The sequence below is a fragment of the Canis aureus genome, chromosome 3 (genome assembly GCF_053574225.1).
Source record: "Canis aureus isolate CA01 chromosome 3, VMU_Caureus_v.1.0, whole genome shotgun sequence".
NCBI classification, from domain to species: domain Eukaryota; kingdom Metazoa; phylum Chordata; class Mammalia; order Carnivora; family Canidae; genus Canis; species Canis aureus.
The window spans coordinates 31,607,988-31,623,680 of NC_135613.1; the positions used below are offsets into that span (position 1 = coordinate 31,607,988).

At 62.3% G+C, this 15,693-nt stretch overlaps 2 protein-coding genes across 2 annotated transcripts in view; one reads left to right on the top strand and one right to left on the bottom strand.

Annotated features, from left to right (window-relative positions):
- The window catches only part of TNFRSF14 (TNF receptor superfamily member 14), a 30,629-nt gene extending 14,997 nt beyond the window's left edge, over positions 1-15,632 (bottom strand). The window contains exon 1 of the mRNA XM_077891545.1: positions 15,442-15,632. The gene's annotated coding sequence lies outside the window, so the exon portion shown is untranslated. The remainder of the gene's footprint in view (positions 1-15,441) is intronic.
- HES5 (hes family bHLH transcription factor 5) lies at positions 12,378-13,851 on the top strand. Its single transcript, XM_077891549.1, has 3 exons — positions 12,378-12,502; positions 12,582-12,747; positions 12,861-13,851. Exons 1-3 carry the CDS (start codon positions 12,449-12,451, stop codon positions 13,136-13,138), a joined length of 498 nt encoding a protein of 165 aa, XP_077747675.1. The 5' UTR covers positions 12,378-12,448; the 3' UTR covers positions 13,139-13,851.
- Positions 15,633-15,693: the final 61 nt, after the last annotated feature.

The following is a 15,693-nucleotide window of genomic DNA, read 5'->3' on the forward strand; positions in this document are numbered from 1 at the left end:
GGCGCTGGGCGGGAGACAGGACAGGAAACAAAGTGCCCTCCTGTGAGCAGTGTTGTGCTCGCCAGCCGCCAGCCGGGCCCTCCCCTCCGGGTCCCAGGGGCCTGGCAAAGTCACCACCGCACCTCCCTGTGAGTGGGGACTGCACCGGCTCGCGGCTCCTGCAGGGCGGCAGGACTCTGGCAAGCGCTCCTCATCTTAGCCGTGTGTCCATCTGCACCTGTGCGCGGAGAGGATCACCTTCCCTCAAGTCCACCCAAGGCCCTGGCGGAGCTGCCAGGCTCAGGGGCTGTGGAGAGGGAGCCCAGGGTGGAGGAGAGGGCACTGCCCTAGGGGGCATCCCTCCTAGCCGCTGCCCCAGCCCCACACCTCTCACTAGGCCAGGACGGTGCTCCCCCCGTGATGTCGCCCCCGCCCCCATCCTGTCCCTCCTCCAGCTCAGGGCTGGGCTGCGGCCCACCAACTTCTCAAACAAAAGGGACACCAGAGAGGTGGTGAGGATGACTGCCAGCCCTGCTCCGACCCCACACCCACCCCGCCCACCGGTGCCCCCAGACCCCAGCCAATCTTCACTTCGGGGGGTGTGCAGGGCAGGAGGGTGGAGGAAGGCAGTGGATGTGGCTGGGTGCGGGCAGAGCCTTTATGCTGAGCAGGGTGATGGAGTCTGGGGCGCCCGGGCCTTCCCACGCTGGGCCGCCAATCAGTGGCCAAGGCTGGACAAAGCACAGGCCCCCCGGGGCTGCCAGGCTGGGATAATGGTGTCCCTGCCCCGCCCCCCAGCAGGTGGGGGTGTGGACTGCAGCGGGGAGACACGTGGAGCACCGGCGGGAGGTGCCCCACCACTGAGTCCTGCCGTCAGACCCTCACGGAGTGGCCCCCAGCAGTCCAGCTGCCTGCCCAGGGTGCAGAGGCCGGGGGAAACAGCTGCCCCTGGGGGCTCAGTGCCCTCTGTGGACCCCACCTGCCCGCCCTCCAGGCTCAGGTCCCAGGTCACCCTCCGATCACTGCCTGCTCTCAGGAGCCAAGTTCAGTCTCTACCCTGGGGCTCTCCAACCCCTCACATCTGACTGGTCTTCCACCTGCTGGCCCAGGTACCTGCTGGCCCTGGCCATACTCACTGGGGGATGAAAGTGGTGGCAGGGGCAGAGAGACAGAGTGCTTACCAGCAGAGGTGTAGAGGGAGGCGGGGCCCCGTAGTGGACCAGGGGTGCTGCCCCTGGCGAACCCCACCCTCATCTTGCTTTCTGAAAGGTCAGGCTCCAGCTGCCACCTCCTCCGCCCCCTAGGTGGGTCCTCTTAGTACAAGGTTATGGTCAGAGTGCTCTGGGGCAAGAAATGCACAGCTCCCCTACCCTGGTGTCCCCAGCACCTGGTATTTAAACAGCAGGTCTTCAGAGGCTGTTCCACTAGCCCAGGGAGGAGGCAATACCATCCTCCATCTCGTTGAGAAAGCTGAGGTCCGGTGGGGACAGGGGAAGCCTCACCTGCCCCTGCCCCTACCGGCTCAGTGCCCTGTCACCTGCACTGCATGGGTGGCAGGATGCAGTGCGGGTGGGGATGCAGTGCAGGCCAGGGTTGGGGTGGTGGGTGCCAGCAGGGATGAGGCCAGGCCAGGGAGTGTGATGGGGAGGAGGGGCGGTAGGGCTGGCTGCCCAGGGGTGGCGGTGGCCATGCCGGCCCCACAGAAGGAGTATGAAGGGTCCCCTGATGGGCCCTCTGCCCCAGGTGTCCAGGGTGAGTGACAGGCTCAGGAACCGTGCCAGCCTGGGGCGAGATGGGGCGGGGGAGGAGCAGGCGCGTGGCTGCCGGGGTGGCTGCATGAGGCTGCTCCCTAGCCCCCCCCCCACCAGGGACCTCCCAGGCCCCTGGATGGTCAGCAGGCAGGCGCTGTCCCCATGATGCCAGCTCAGCTTGGGGGTGGCCAGGTAGGCCGTGGCTGCTCCTCTGCTTGCCCCGCCTGCCTCCAGGCCCTGAATGGCTGGGAGCCTTTTGTGGGAGAGCAGCTGGCGGCTGGCCCTTTATGTGGGGCTGTGGGAAAGTCGGCGGGCAGCCTCTCACACCCTCTCCAAAGCCCGGATTATCTCGGGGCCAGCAGGACACCCTCTCAAGGATGTCCCCCCCAGCAGGGGTGGGGGTAGGGGCCCCCAGAGAGGTCCTGTCTGCCAAGCACTGGCCCCAGAAGTCTCCTAGCAAGGACAGGCCCCTGCGTGGAGAGCCCCTTGGACGCCCTGCTCCTTCCCCACCCACCTCGTCCCTCTGGGTCCCCCTCCTGATTGCACAGGCCACTGGCCTTCTAGAGGGGAAGGTCAGCAGGAGGGTTTGCTTGGGGCTGACAGTCCCTACCCCACCTCAGCTGAGCAAACTTATGGCAGGCCCAGGGCTGAGTCAGACTTGGGGGTGCTGTGGGGCCTGGACAAGGAGGGTGTGGCAAGGAACTGCACACTTATTTAGCACCTACTGCATACAAACTGAGCAGGACACCCATCTTCCTGGACCTGCTCAGAATCCCAAGCAGAGGAGGCAAGACTATGAGCAGGAGACAGGCCTCAGCCTGGCTCACTGCCTGAACTCACCCAGGCTTGGCCCCTGAACCCCAGCCTGTCCCTGCTCCAAAGACCAGCTCCCAGGCGGCACAGAACTTGGGCAGGGACTGTGCTCCAAACGAAGTGGGGTGGGCCAAGGCAAAGGCCTAGCAGAGCGCAGGGGGGACCCCAGACAATGGTGATGTTAATACCAGCAGCAGTGCACTGAGGCCACCTGAGTGCTCCCTTCCTCCTCAGCGCCTGCTGCAGGTGGACTGTCAGTAGCCCCATTTTACAGATGAAGAAACTGAAGTCTAGAGAGCCCAGCCACTAAGTGGTGGCATCTGGCTTCGAACCCTGATTCCACACCCCCACAGCCAGAGGTCCTCTGGCAGGAGCACCCAGGGGGCAGCAATCAGAAGGGGTAGGGGTGGGGGTCCCTTTCTCATCCCTAGTGGCCCCAGGCCAGGGCCAGTGAGGGCTAGGGAACTGGGAAGGCACCAGCACTGGCCAGATGTGCAACCCTCTGGCATCTTGTTGGAGCTGCTGCTGCTTTCTCGACCTTCAAAGGCCGCCTGGGGGAGCCCCGCCTTGCTCAGAGTGCTCCCCAGATGGCCTCTAGGCCCACAGCTCCAAACACAAAGCCAGCACGCGCCTTTTGTGCAGGATGAATGTCCACAGCAGGGGCGGAGTATGGGAAGCCACCCGGAGCGGCCCTCCCGCCCAAATTCCCCTCCGGGTTGGGGATGACAGGGCTGCAGGACTGCTGCCTGCAATCAGGGCCAGTGTGTTCCCTGCCCCGGGGCCTCCCTGCGTGGCAGCAGACCAGCAGGGGGCCCTGGGCCAGTGAGACCACCAAGACCCCCTCGCACCCCATTTCACGCACGGAGAAACAGGCCTGAGGGGGGCTGATGGGGCTGCCCTCTCTCCCACAAGTGAGCTCCAGGGTGGATGGGCTCTGATCCATGGGGCCCAGAGCCCGGAGACAGGCGGCCATCTCAGTCCATCTCAGTCCGGCACAGGATGCTGAACACGAGGCCACTGCCAGACTGGGGGCAACCAGGCTAGGAAGGGCCAGATCCTGAAGCCTCGCCAGCCTCCCCCACATCCTGCCCCCCAGCCAGGCTCTGGGCACTCTGCCTGGCACCGGGCAACCTCTGCCTTGCTTCCTCCCCTCAGCTTTCGTATTCAGCCAGGATCCTTGTCCTCTCTAGCCTTCATCTGTGAACAGGGGTGTTGTGTCCTGGGGGGTCTGAGGAGCCCCCCACCCAGTAGTGCCGAGAGCATCAAGTGTGCCCTGCTTGCCAGTGCTGAGCCTCACTGATGGGTCCCCACACCAGCCTGGAACCCTGTACCCCTGACAGCTGGCCCAGATTACCTGATATAATGGGGGGTCTGTGGTATGGGGGAGCCCCAGCACGTACCCAAAAGGGATGCTGATGAAGTTGTCTGGAGTCAGGATGGGGGTCCTATGGGGGGGGTTCCAGGGTGAGCAAGGAGTGACCACCGAGGGCTTGCAGCCTGAACCCTGATTTGTGACCGATCAGGTCACCACAATGCCTGGGAAGAAGAGGAACCCAGCTGGGATGGTGCTTGGCCAAACTGTGGTTCTTGCCTCTTTCCGCCATCATGGGACAGGGCCCCTGTGTCAGTTTGTCACTCTGTGGGGCAAAGAGAAAGGACTCCCAAATCGGCCACCCAGAGCTGTCCAGGGGCCCCTGCCTCAACCTCGCTTCCCAGGTAACTAAGCCAGCAGTAGGTGGCCCCCACCCCAGGGGTTACATTTGTCCTCTCTTGCTCAAACATTGTGTGCAAATTTGTTGCCATCCTTGCAAGCCCTGCAAGTCCTCTGCCACAGGCTCAAGGTCCTGTAGGTCCCACCCTGTGCTTGTTTGGGCAGTGTCCAGGAGGCAGGGGGGGCTCTTTAGGGATCAGCCAGGCCAACCCTTGGACAATAAGATGGGGAACACAAGGCCCAGGGAAGGCGAGCCCAGTCTCCAGCAGGCCCACAAAGTGGGCAGGGGGAGCGAGGAGGTGGACCAGCAGGGCAAGGACCCCAGTGAGCCAAGGGGGTCAGACTCCAGGACAGGAGCTCAGCTAGGGAGAGGGAGCTGTGGTGCTTTTAGAACAAAATAGGTCTTCCTCAGGTGCAGAATGCTCTGAAGGCCTGGACCCATCCAGTGGGTATGAGGGGAGGTCCCCCCAGACCCTGGAAGAAGCACAAATAGTTGATATCAAGTGGCCAAGTGACCGAAGTAGGAACAGATCCAGGAACCCACTCTGGTCGTCTGCGTGGGGAGAAGGAGCTGCCCCACCTGCCCTCACCCAGGGTCCAGTCTGGCCTCCGCCACCCACTGGCAGCTTGGCCTCGAGGACAAACTGGTCCTCAGTTCACTTGCCTGTGAAATGGGTGTGATGACATTCAGCCTTGGCAAAGAGGCTGTTCCTCAGTGGGCCCCCCCCACCCCTCTGCCAGCACCCAGATGAGAAGGGCGGGTGGGGTGAGCCCTGGGGTGGGAGTCAGAACAGAAGTTAGCACAGCTAAGAATGCAAGCACCTACCCGGTGCCGCTCCACACATGCAGCAAGGATTTCGGGGTCTCAGGCTGTGTCTGCCCCACCTGCTCACCTCTGCCTCGTACCAGGAAAGTAGCCCCCTCAACAGCGAAGGGGTGTGCCTGGCCTGCTCCCATGACATTTTATTCATGAACGTTCCATTTGAGTCTCATCTTATTTTCACATGTCGCAAAATATTTTTCTTCTTTGGATGTCTTCTCAGTGGTTTACGTGTGAAAGTGTTCCTGGGAAGACACAGACACCATGGAGGCCTGGTGCTCGCCCCCGGGCACAGCTGGATCCCCCAAAGCTCAGGTGGCAGCACTGGCGTCATTGGGCGGGGAGATGCCCTGGGAGGGTCTGCTGGGAGTCTGGCCTGGGGGGGGGCGCCGTGGCCAGCCTCCCCGCCAGGTCCCCGCGCGCTCCTCCTGGCTGCGCGGTGGGTTTACGCTGGCCTGCGGTTCCCACACTGCGCCAGGCCATGGAAGCGTGCCTGGGCCCCCCGCGGCATTAGTGCCGGGCTCTGCCTCTGAATGAATGGGGGCGGCCACGGGGGGCGAAGGGGGGGAACTCCCAAAAGACCATCTGGCTCCGCGTTATAATAGAGCAATAAAGGGCTTGTCTGCCTTTCAGAGGTTGGGAGCGAGCTGCTCTCTGACACCACAGGGTTTTAACCAGCTTGGGACTGCGACCTGGGCCTGCCCCCGGCCGCTGGGAGGGCGGGGGGCCACGTGGGCCAGAGAAGCCCCTAATCCGGAGGGGGCCCATGAGACTCAAGGGCTCCAAGCTTTCCCACACCACCCGCCTCTGCGTGTCCGCCCCAGCCCCTCTCTGCACTGGAGAAACTGAGTCCACAGAGGCTGGGGCTGGTCAAGCCTGAGGACTCTGCCCCCCGCCCCCACCCCCCTGCTCACGGACTAGGGCACACTCCATTTGGGAAAGGGGGGGGTTTGCTTTGGCCCGCAAAAGCAGGGCTCCCCAAGCCCAGCCTGGGAACCTGATGGGGCTGCAGCCTATGTGTGACCCCCTCATAATGGGCAGGAGCCCTGAAGATGAGTGGACCCCCTGCCCCTCCCCACAGTCAGGTTGCAGGGTAGAGCCTGGTCATGAACAGCAGAGAGAAGGGGTGGGTGCAGAAGCCGGAATCAGCACCTCACCATCTGGGTGAGGAACCAGCTTGCTCCAGGCCCCCACGAGTTAAGAGGTGAGCCCAGAATTCACAGCTGGATAGCTGTCCAGGGGTAGCTTCTGGGGAAGGGTCCCAGCCTCCCGAATCATGGAATAGGAGGAGGCTATGGGTTTGTGACCTGACTCCCAGTCCAGCCCACCTGTGGGTGCTCACACACTGTCCTTCCATCCCTGCTCAGAGCCCTCTGCCCCCCAGAGCTCCCCATCATGGAAAGAGAGGTTGGTGCATGGACAAGGGGTATATGGAGAGCCCTGAACCCCTGACTTGGTGACCCTGCTCCAGGGCACTGGCCTTTTATGGGTGAGGATAACAGGCAACCCCAAGCAGTCAGCCCCAGCAATGGCGTCTCCTTCTAGGCCTGGGGCCAAGGGGGCAGCTGGGGTGGGCACTACTCTCCTCCCAGCAATGCCCTGCTCGTCTTTGTCCACCCTTGGTCATCCCTGGAAACCTAGAACCAGTGCCTCCATCAGATGGTCTTGGCAGGGAAACCCCACTGTACACAGGTAAACTGAGGCACAGAAAGGACTGGCATGTGTTCAACAGAAAGCCAAGGGGAGAGCCGAGCCTCAGCCTGGACGTGCCCCCTGCACCCAGCCCCTGACGCCAATGGTGAATATGCTCAGATAGCAACCCTCCGGGCTCAAGCTGCACCCCAGTCCTACACCCCCCAGGGCACTCCCTGAAATGCACAGACACCATCTGCGAGGAGTTCTCTGTGGGTGGGACAGTAAAGGCCCCAGGCCCTGTGGGAGCTGGGTGCAGAATTGGACTGGCCTCGGGAGCATCACAAAGGGCAGGGCACTGACCACCCCCCCCACCACCAGACAGTGCAAAAGACAAGCTGCTGACAAGTCCTTCCCTCATGCTCCCCCCAGGACCCACCTGCTCCCGACACGGTGGTACATCAGTGCTCAACCCAACTTGAACGTTCTTCCACTGGGGGGGGGGGGGGGCTTCTACCAGCTAGGCAGCAGGACAGGGCTGGGAAGCACACTGAGCTGTGTCCACACCCCGACCTACCAAGGGGAGTGGGCTGTGCCAGGTCGCAGGTACAGGTATGCGTGCAGGGGAACCCCTTCTAGCCAGACTTGGAGACTCTGGTCCCCCCCCCAAGCCCAGATGCCCCTGTTCTCTTTGCCTGGCACAGTGTCTGGGATTCCTCACCTGGAACACACCCACCCTCCTTCCAAGGACGCCTCAGGAGGCTCCTCCTGCAGAAAGCCCTCCCTTGACATCCCTGTCTTACATCCATTTGCCAAATCACTGCTCTTCTCAAAAACATCAGTGCACCAGCCCTCCGCAAGACACCCAGCCCTAGTGCGCACACTCCCTTTTAGAAATTACAGGAGTAGTGGATGCTCACTCTAGAGAATCTGGAAAATACACACACAATGAAAAGTAACAAAATTTATGCCCCCAAACTGTTGGCATTTTGCGGGGGGGGGGGGGGGGGCGGGGATTCCCTCCATTTCTCTGCCAACATCAAACGGTGTCCTGGCCAAAATGTTGGCCTGTCTTGGATATACACCCCTCAAAGTTACCCCCTACCTGTGAAGGTTTCCCCAGCCCCCATTCCAGTCCTTCTCCCCGGAATAGGGGCCAGGACTCAGTGCCCTCCAAGCCCCAAGCCCTGAGTGTCTACTGCTCCTGCAAGGGCAGGGAGGGAGGAGCAAGAGCTCTCATCTCTGAACCTAATTCTTTGGTATGGGAAGGGGTGCAGGGAGCTAAGGCCAAGGGGGGGCTGGGGTTCGTCCTGGCCTGGTGGTGGCCACAGTCCCTGGGGCAACCCTGACTACAGTGGGGCCACAAAGCCAACAGCTCCCACACTGCGCAGCGGCAAAGGCAGTGCATGTACCTCACTGCAATTCAGGCAGACGGGAGACTCTGCCCGGGTCCAGGACGTGCTGGGTCCCTCGCGGCATTCCTCTGCCCTCCAGCCGCTGTTGAAACCGGCTTCCAGAGGCCTGTGCAGATGGGGCGGGGAGAAGGGCCACGCCCAGGAGAGCAGTGGGGTCAGGCTGCAGCCACATGGTGACCTCAGACACATGCGCTCGCCGCTGCCAGCGCGCGGTCCAGGGTCGCCAGGGACACTGGGCACACAGTCTGTTGCCAGGCCTGGCCCATGGGGAAGGTGCAGGCCTTTCCATGCTGTGGGGACACCTCTCGTCTGACCTCTAACCTCCGGTCATCAAGAGTCACCCATAGACGGGGCACCGCTGGAGGGAGCGGGGCACAACCCCCAGGCGCATCTCCCGGGAGGGTACAGCCGTTCCACGCGCTCTCACTAGGCAAACAGTCGGCCTTTGGAAAACACCTGCGTCGTAAAATACACCTAACATAAAATTTATGGCTGTAACTGCCAAGCATACGGTTCAGGGGCATGAAACACATGGACACTGTCGTGTGCCCATCACCACCATCTCCAGAACTTTCCATCCTCCCAGAGGGTCTCTCTGGGAGCCCCCCGGCCCCTGGCACCCACCCTGCCACTTCCTGTCTCGAGGGATCTGACCCCCTGGGAACTGCATGTGCGGGGAGCCCTTCGGGACCCATCCTTGGGGACAGGCTTATTTCAGGAGCACGAAATCCCTGAAGGCTGGACTACGTTCCGTCGTCGGGAGGGACCCTGTTCTGCACACCCATCCATCCAGGGATGGACACCTGGGTTGCCTCCCCCACTTGGCTCCTGTGAGCAACGCTGCCGTGACCGTGGGTAAGCACACAGCTCTCAGCCCTGCATCCCGGTCTTCAGGGTGTTGACCCAGGAAAGGACCTTCTGGACCACACGGCAGCGCCCTGCTTGATTTCTGGAGAGCCCCACACCGCCCGCCCTGGCAGCTGCACCCTTTCACTTTCCCAGCAAGAAGGAGCAAATGCCCCTGGAACCCTACCCACCCCCAAGACCCCCCACACATGGTGCCACCTGCTTTTGGTCAGCCTGGGAGAGGATGGGGGTGGCGGTCATTCAGAAAGGGGTTTCAGTCCCAGGTTCCCGAATTTTTGCAAAATCATGCCCAACTAGGGAAGCTGTCCACATCCACAGCACCTCACTCCAGACTCACGGAGTTCCCCAGGGTGGGGGACAGGACAAACTCTCCCTCCCCCTCAATGCCCCAGCTGGAGAGGGGATCCCCTCCTCAGCTGCTAACCATCCCCTGGATTCCGGATGCTTCTGCGCAAAGCCCACCAGCCTGGAGTGGCCTCAGCCCTCCCCAACCCGCCCATCGGCGGTCCCCTCCCCCAGGCCTGGTGGGCCAGCCCCCTCGGGTGGTGTGAGCCAGGAGCCCGAGGAGTTTCCCACACTTTGGCCCCATTCATAGTGTTAAACGGCCCACAAAGGCCAGGCGTGTGCCTTGGAGGCCGCACGGAGCTGCCATCTGGCCCGCACGCAGGGAGGGAGCAGGCCTCTCATCCGGCCTCACTGGGATTTAACACCGCTCATTTCATATTTCCCACAACTGAAAAATGGACCAAAGCTGCTCCAGCGCAGGGGGAGGAGGGAAGAGGAAGGTAGCCTCCCCTCTCCGCCATAGCCCACCCACCACCCTCACCTTGGGCAGGCCACCCTGGCCCACGGCGGGTGGGTGGGCAGCTGGACCGTGTCTCCTGCACGTGTCTCATTGGGACCAAGAGCCAGCCTGGGAGAAGGGGGGAGGGCAGGACACAAGCCCTAACCAACTGCCCTCTCTGAGGAGGGGAGGGGGGTGAGGCCATGAGCAGGAGGGCCTGGCCTGAGCACTGCCCTCATTTGTGGTCAGAGCCCTGGGACCCCCACTGCTAGCAGACAGGAGGTCAGGGCACATGTGGGTTTGGGCCTATTTCTAGCCAGTGGAGGCTGTGGCCAGGGCCAGGGTGAGCGTGGGGCTTGCTCCTGGTGCCTGCCTGCATTCCCTCCACCCTCGGCTAAGCGCTTCCTTGGTGCTGAGTCCCTGGCTGTCATCCTGACCCTGACCCTCTCCACCCCAGCCCACCCCCAAGAAGCCCACAAGTAGACAAGGAACACACCAAAACATTCTGACTGCCCAGCATGAGCCCCGTTTTGGCTGCAAAAATGGTCCCACTGAGCATCACTGGGTCCCCCTCGAAGCCTGCAGGACCAGCCAGCTCACATCAAAGTTGTAAGTTACAGTCAGTCTCCAGGGGCCGGGGAGCAGAGGGGGAAGCACATGGCCTCAGCACGCTCATCCCCAGCTTGCTCGGATGTCCCCTGCCCTTTTACATCAAACTAGAGCCAAATATCTATAGTAGGGTCCCATCTGCTCAGAGATGAGCTGCAGCTCAGGGTGAGGCTGCCCCAGCCCTCAGGGTCACCCATCTCCCACAGCCAGCCCAGGGACTGTGTCCCCTTCAAGAGAAGTGCTGTTAGGAGGGAGGAGGGGGAGAAGCCACCAGAGGGGTGAACAGGAGCTCCCTGCCCTCCTTCTCCAGAAGCACCTTAAGGTTCCACTCTGGGAGCTCCCCGAGCCTAACCCACCCTAGCAGGTGACCAGCTGGCCCATGGGGCAGTTCTGAGCTGGCTCCAAGCCACGCCTGCCTGGCTGTCGTGACACCATCCTGCATGCTTCCCGGCAGGGCCCATTGCTGGGAAACCAAAGACCCCTTGTATACGGTGGGTGGGGGGGGGGGATAATTTCTGGAGCAGGTCCACCAAACAAGCCAGTCATAGCTGTGGGTCACTGCCAAGACCCCAGGAGGGGGAAAGGTCTGACTGGACCCTTGGTAAAACCCCATAGTTTCCAGCCACACCTGGACATGCTCCTGAATTCTCACTGTGGCTAATGTGCCTTGATGCCACCTGCTAGCTCTTGGGACAGATGCCCTGCCTGCCCCTTTCACCCAGCTGGTCCTGCCCTGTCCCGAGAAGAAGCCCCAGCCCCTCTCCTTCCCTCAGTCCCTGCAGGAAACTGGATTCCTGACTCCAGAGAATCAGAAGAAGATGACTGCTCTGGGCAGAAGGGTGGCCCCAACGCAGCTGCTGGACCTCAGCTTGGCTGGCCAGACACCAGGATTATCAGTTCTCCCGGTGAGGCCCTAGGGGGCTGTCTGAGATTGTACAGCATCCGAGTGGGCTCCAGGCCTGTCCTGCTCTGACCCTCATGTCTACCACCTGGCACCCTTCCTCCCCACCCACTGGCAAAATGCCCTTCAAAGAAAGCAAACCCTGTAAGTGCCCACTAGACTGGGCAGAGGGCAGCATGCAACAGAGGCTTCCCCCCAAGTCTTGCATGTGTAGTGACCACGTGTGTGTGTCAAACATACACCTGAAGCCATTCACTCTCCGTCCATGGCTACTCTGCAGACAGCCATGGCCATACTTCCTGCCAGATGAGGTAGGGTGCAGTCCTGAGGAGCGCCTGCTGGCAGAGCATCCCAGGTGCTACCACCTGCTAAGGTACTCCCCAGAGGATGGGGTGAGGCAGATCCAGTGATAGTGCCTAGGTGCCAGGCTCCCTGCTGGGCATTTCACGTGCTCTGCTTCCCTGGAGCTACTCAAAGCCGAGCCAGGGAAGCATGGCAGCCCCTTTCCTAGCTCTACCTCTGGAGAAGTCACTGCCCTAGGTGACAGACCGGGCTGATCACCTAGGCCAGTCGGTCTGATCCTAGGAGTTTGGATCTCTGCTCCACTTGCACACAGGATGATGGAGGTGCCTGTCCAGGGAGAGCCTCTCTCTTCTGTTCCACCTGCCCTGGGGGCCAGCAGGTCCCCGTCAGGGAGGGTGCCCAAACCACTGGAAGTCGATGCGCTGATTCACTCCAAAACCCTCCCCCACCTAGCCTCTGCCAGCCACCAGCGGGAGTCACCGGGAGAGGGAGGGGGCACCACTCTTTCCTGCCCACCCCCCATCCCCGAGGCCTGGGAAAAGGCAGCATATTGAGGCGCAGGGCTCCCAGCATCAGGCCCCGGGATGCTAATGAGGGCGAGCGCGTTCCCACAGCCCGGACATTGTGCAGAGCGGCCCACCTGCTCCCAGGGAGCACCCATTGTGCCCGCGCCAATTCACAGGCAATTTAGCGTGCGCTAATGGGCCGGCGCCTTTGTGCGGCCCGCCAGGCCATTGGCCGCCGAGTGTGGGAACGGCCGCGGCGCCCGGGCCCCAGGCGCCTGCCCGCCGCCGCGCCTATATAGGGCCCGCCGGCCCGCCGCCCGCCACTCCCCGCCCGCCAGCCGCCTCTCTGCGCCAGGCATGGCCCCCAGCACCGTGGCCGTGGAGCTGCTCAGCCCCAAAGAGAAGAACCGAGTAAGTGCGCCACCCGCCCGCCCCGCGCCCCCGCGCCCCCGCGCCCCGGCTGCCGCCTGACGCCCGTGTCCCCCCGCAGCTCCGCAAGCCAGTGGTGGAGAAGATGCGCCGCGACCGCATCAACAGCAGCATCGAGCAGCTGAAGCTGCTGCTGGAGCAGGAGTTCGCGCGCCACCAGCCCAACTCCAAGCTGGAGAAGGCCGACATCCTGGAGATGGCCGTCAGCTACCTGAAGCACAGCAAAGGTGAGCCCGCCGTCCCCATGCCCCGCACTCCCCGGGTCCCGCCCCTCGCAGCCCCGGTCCCCTGCGCCCGCCCCCGCCTGCGGGTACCAATCACCACTGCCCTCCCCCTGCAGCTTTCGCCGCTGCAGCCGGCCCCAAAAGCCTGCACCAGGACTACAGCGAGGGCTACTCCTGGTGCCTGCAGGAAGCCGTGCAGTTCCTGACGCTGCACTCAGCCAGCGACACGCAGATGAAGCTGCTCTACCATTTCCAGCGGCCGCCCGCTGCACCCACTGTGCCCACCAAGGAACCCAAGGCCACGGGCACGGTGCCCCCGCCCGTGCTCACCCCCGCCAAGGCCACCGCAGTTGCAGCGCGCCAGCCCACCTGCGGCCTCTGGCGGCCCTGGTGACCCGGCAGGACTTGTGGGTGGCCACCCCAAGGACTGGAGGGCCAGCCAGCCTGTTTCTCTGGCCATGTGTCTGTCCCTTCTCGGGCTTGGACAGGCCCCCTTCTCCGGAAGGCTCTCTCTCCAGGCTGGCGGGCCAGCAGGAGGGTCATTCTCAAGAGAATGCGCTTACAGAGTCCTTGTCACATAGGACAATCAGGGCCCACCTTCTGCCAAGTGTCTGACTCCACGGGGTTGTTCTGTGTTTGCATTTCAGCAAGTGACTTCTGGGAAGTCCCCGCCGCCCGGGGTTCTATGATATTTGTAGGCATCAGGGGCTCGGTCCGCCGGTGCCTCCACGTGTAGAGGACTTTCTTCAGGGCCTGCTGCTGCTGGGCCAGGGGGCCTGGCGGGTGGGCCGTGCCGTGGGCACATTTGCCTTTTGTGAAGGCGGAACTCAAGGTGTATCCTCATAGGAAAGAGTGTCAGCCTGGATGGGCACAGAAAGACCATGCAGAGCCGTGGCCAAAAGGCCCTTCGTGCCCTTGGTTGTCTAGCTGGGGCTCATAGTGGGCTTTGTGGGGAGGGTGGGGGTCTCCACCATGATCCTCAAAGGATCCCTCTGTGTGGGTGGCTGCATGTGGGCATGACTGTGTACTCAGAATTTGAACTTTTAGTCACATGGGAGCCCATGGGATTGCTCTGCCGACTTCCAATAAAATCTGACTAAGCAGCCATCTGGGGTCCGTCTCTTGTGCTTCACATGTGTCCTCAACAGTCACCAGGTGGGCGGGGCTGCAGGGACAAAGCAGGGCAGACACTGTGGTGACACTCAACTGCAGGTGGGACATGTCATTGCCAATGACCCTCTAGACAAGGAAGAAGGGCTCGCCCTGACTAAGCAAAGTTGGGAATGAATGAGGACAGGAGGCAGGCAGGCAGACAGGCAGGAGAACAGGCCCCACAGACCACACCCTCGTGTGCAGCAGGAGACTGGGTTTCTGTCCCTGGCAGGGAGGATGGGGAGTAAAGTGACAGCTACAGGACCTTCCCGCTCTGTTCAGCTGAGGGGGATGCAAAGACCATAGCTTGCCCTGGAGCTCTTGCTGCAGCAAAAGGGGTTTAGCTGCCCCCACTACCACACACATGGGAGAAGGGGTTGGCTTCCACCCTGGCCTTCCTGCATGGCCAGCAGCCCCCGTCCCTGGATGAGCTGCTGGGAGCCCCTGCTTGGCTAGTCCTACCCCGTCCTCCCCACAGGCCCACCGCTCCCCAGGGCTGAAACAGGCAGTGCTGATGCTGAACCTGCCAAGGACAGTCCTTTGCCTCCGAAAGGGCACCTATTTTTAGGCAGACTGTGGATGCTGGGTGAGTCTGCAAGAGCCTAAAAGGGCCCAGGAGCTGGATGTGGGGCCAAGAGGCTTTCACATTTCTTCAGCCTGGCGTCCTTCCTCCCTGCTGCCCACCCCCCCCCCCCCCACCACCACCACAATCCCTTTCTGGCCACTCTGAGTGGGAAAATCCAGGGCGCCCTCTCCAGGCCAGCCCAGTGCCTGCCACACAGCATACTGCAGGTTGGGTAGGCATGTCCCTGCCCGGGAAGGGGGGCCTCCTGGCCAGACCCACAACCCCCCCCCCGCACCCCAGGGTCCTTGGTGCTCCAGGCCTGCACCCTCTGGGAGCAGACCCTCCGCACTCTTCCACCGGGCACACCCACCTCTTAGAAGACTTTTGCGAGGCTGCCTCTCCCCAAGCCTCTGCCTGATGTGCTGAAGCTACAGCCCCTCCCCTGGGCACTGCTGGAGCCTGCTACTCCACAGGCCAGGCCTTGCCAGGCAGCTGCTGAAATTCTCATAAGGAGGCTGAAGTCCAGAGACACTAAGTACCAAACCCAGGGTCCCTGGAGTCAGTTGCCAAAGCCACCTTAGAGACGCCAACACCGGCTGGGTCCAGTGCCCTGGAGGGAGACACATCTCTCAAGGATCTCCTAGACATCAGAAGCTTCCCAGGGACTGGCCCTGAAACCCGCCCCCACCACCATCTGTGTCCATGCTCCAACTTCTGGAACCGTGTCAGCTAGTTCCCTGCAAACTCCCATAGACTCCCTCGCTTTGCCAAAAGGCAGCCTCCTCCAGGCAGGCTGCCCTGCTTTCCCCTGCACTCTCTGCAGACCTCCCCATCAGAGTGAGTGTCTTCTCCAGCTGCCAGTGCATCGTCCACCCTGCGCTGGGGGCGCCTGCAGAGCAGCGTCCCCAACACCCCTATTTCGCATGGGGCTTTTGCAACCCACAACCCTTCCGTGCTGGTAGGTCATGCGCCGCACTCACTGAAAGAGGCCGGTGTTGGGAGGTCTCGAGCCTCAGGGGCCTCCTCTGCACTCGCTCAGAGCGCTGGACGTCAGCATCTGGCAAGCTCGCTGAAAGAGCAACAAAGACAACAGTCCAGACGGCTTGTGTTGGTCCAACGGCCTCGGGGACCCCGCGCAGGCAGGCCCAGTGGCCCTCCCGCTGCCGGGACCACAGGGGCGGGCGGGGAGGGGCGGGCCCGGGCGCCTCATTAGCATAATATATGCGCGGAAG

What these genes read in the sequence shown, in the direction of transcription:
- HES5 (XM_077891549.1), top strand. Translation starts at nt 12,449, where the DNA reads ATGGCCCCCAGCACCGTGGCCGTGGAGCTGCTCAGCCCCAAAGAGAAG. An exon ending in GCCCCAAAGAGAAGAACCGA is followed by an intron (nt 12,503 to 12,581) that starts GTAAGTGCGCCA and finishes GTCCCCCCGCAG; the next exon opens with CTCCGCAAGCCAGTGGTGGA. An exon ending in CTACCTGAAGCACAGCAAAG is followed by an intron (nt 12,748 to 12,860) that starts GTGAGCCCGCCG and finishes CTCCCCCTGCAG; the next exon opens with CTTTCGCCGCTGCAGCCGGC.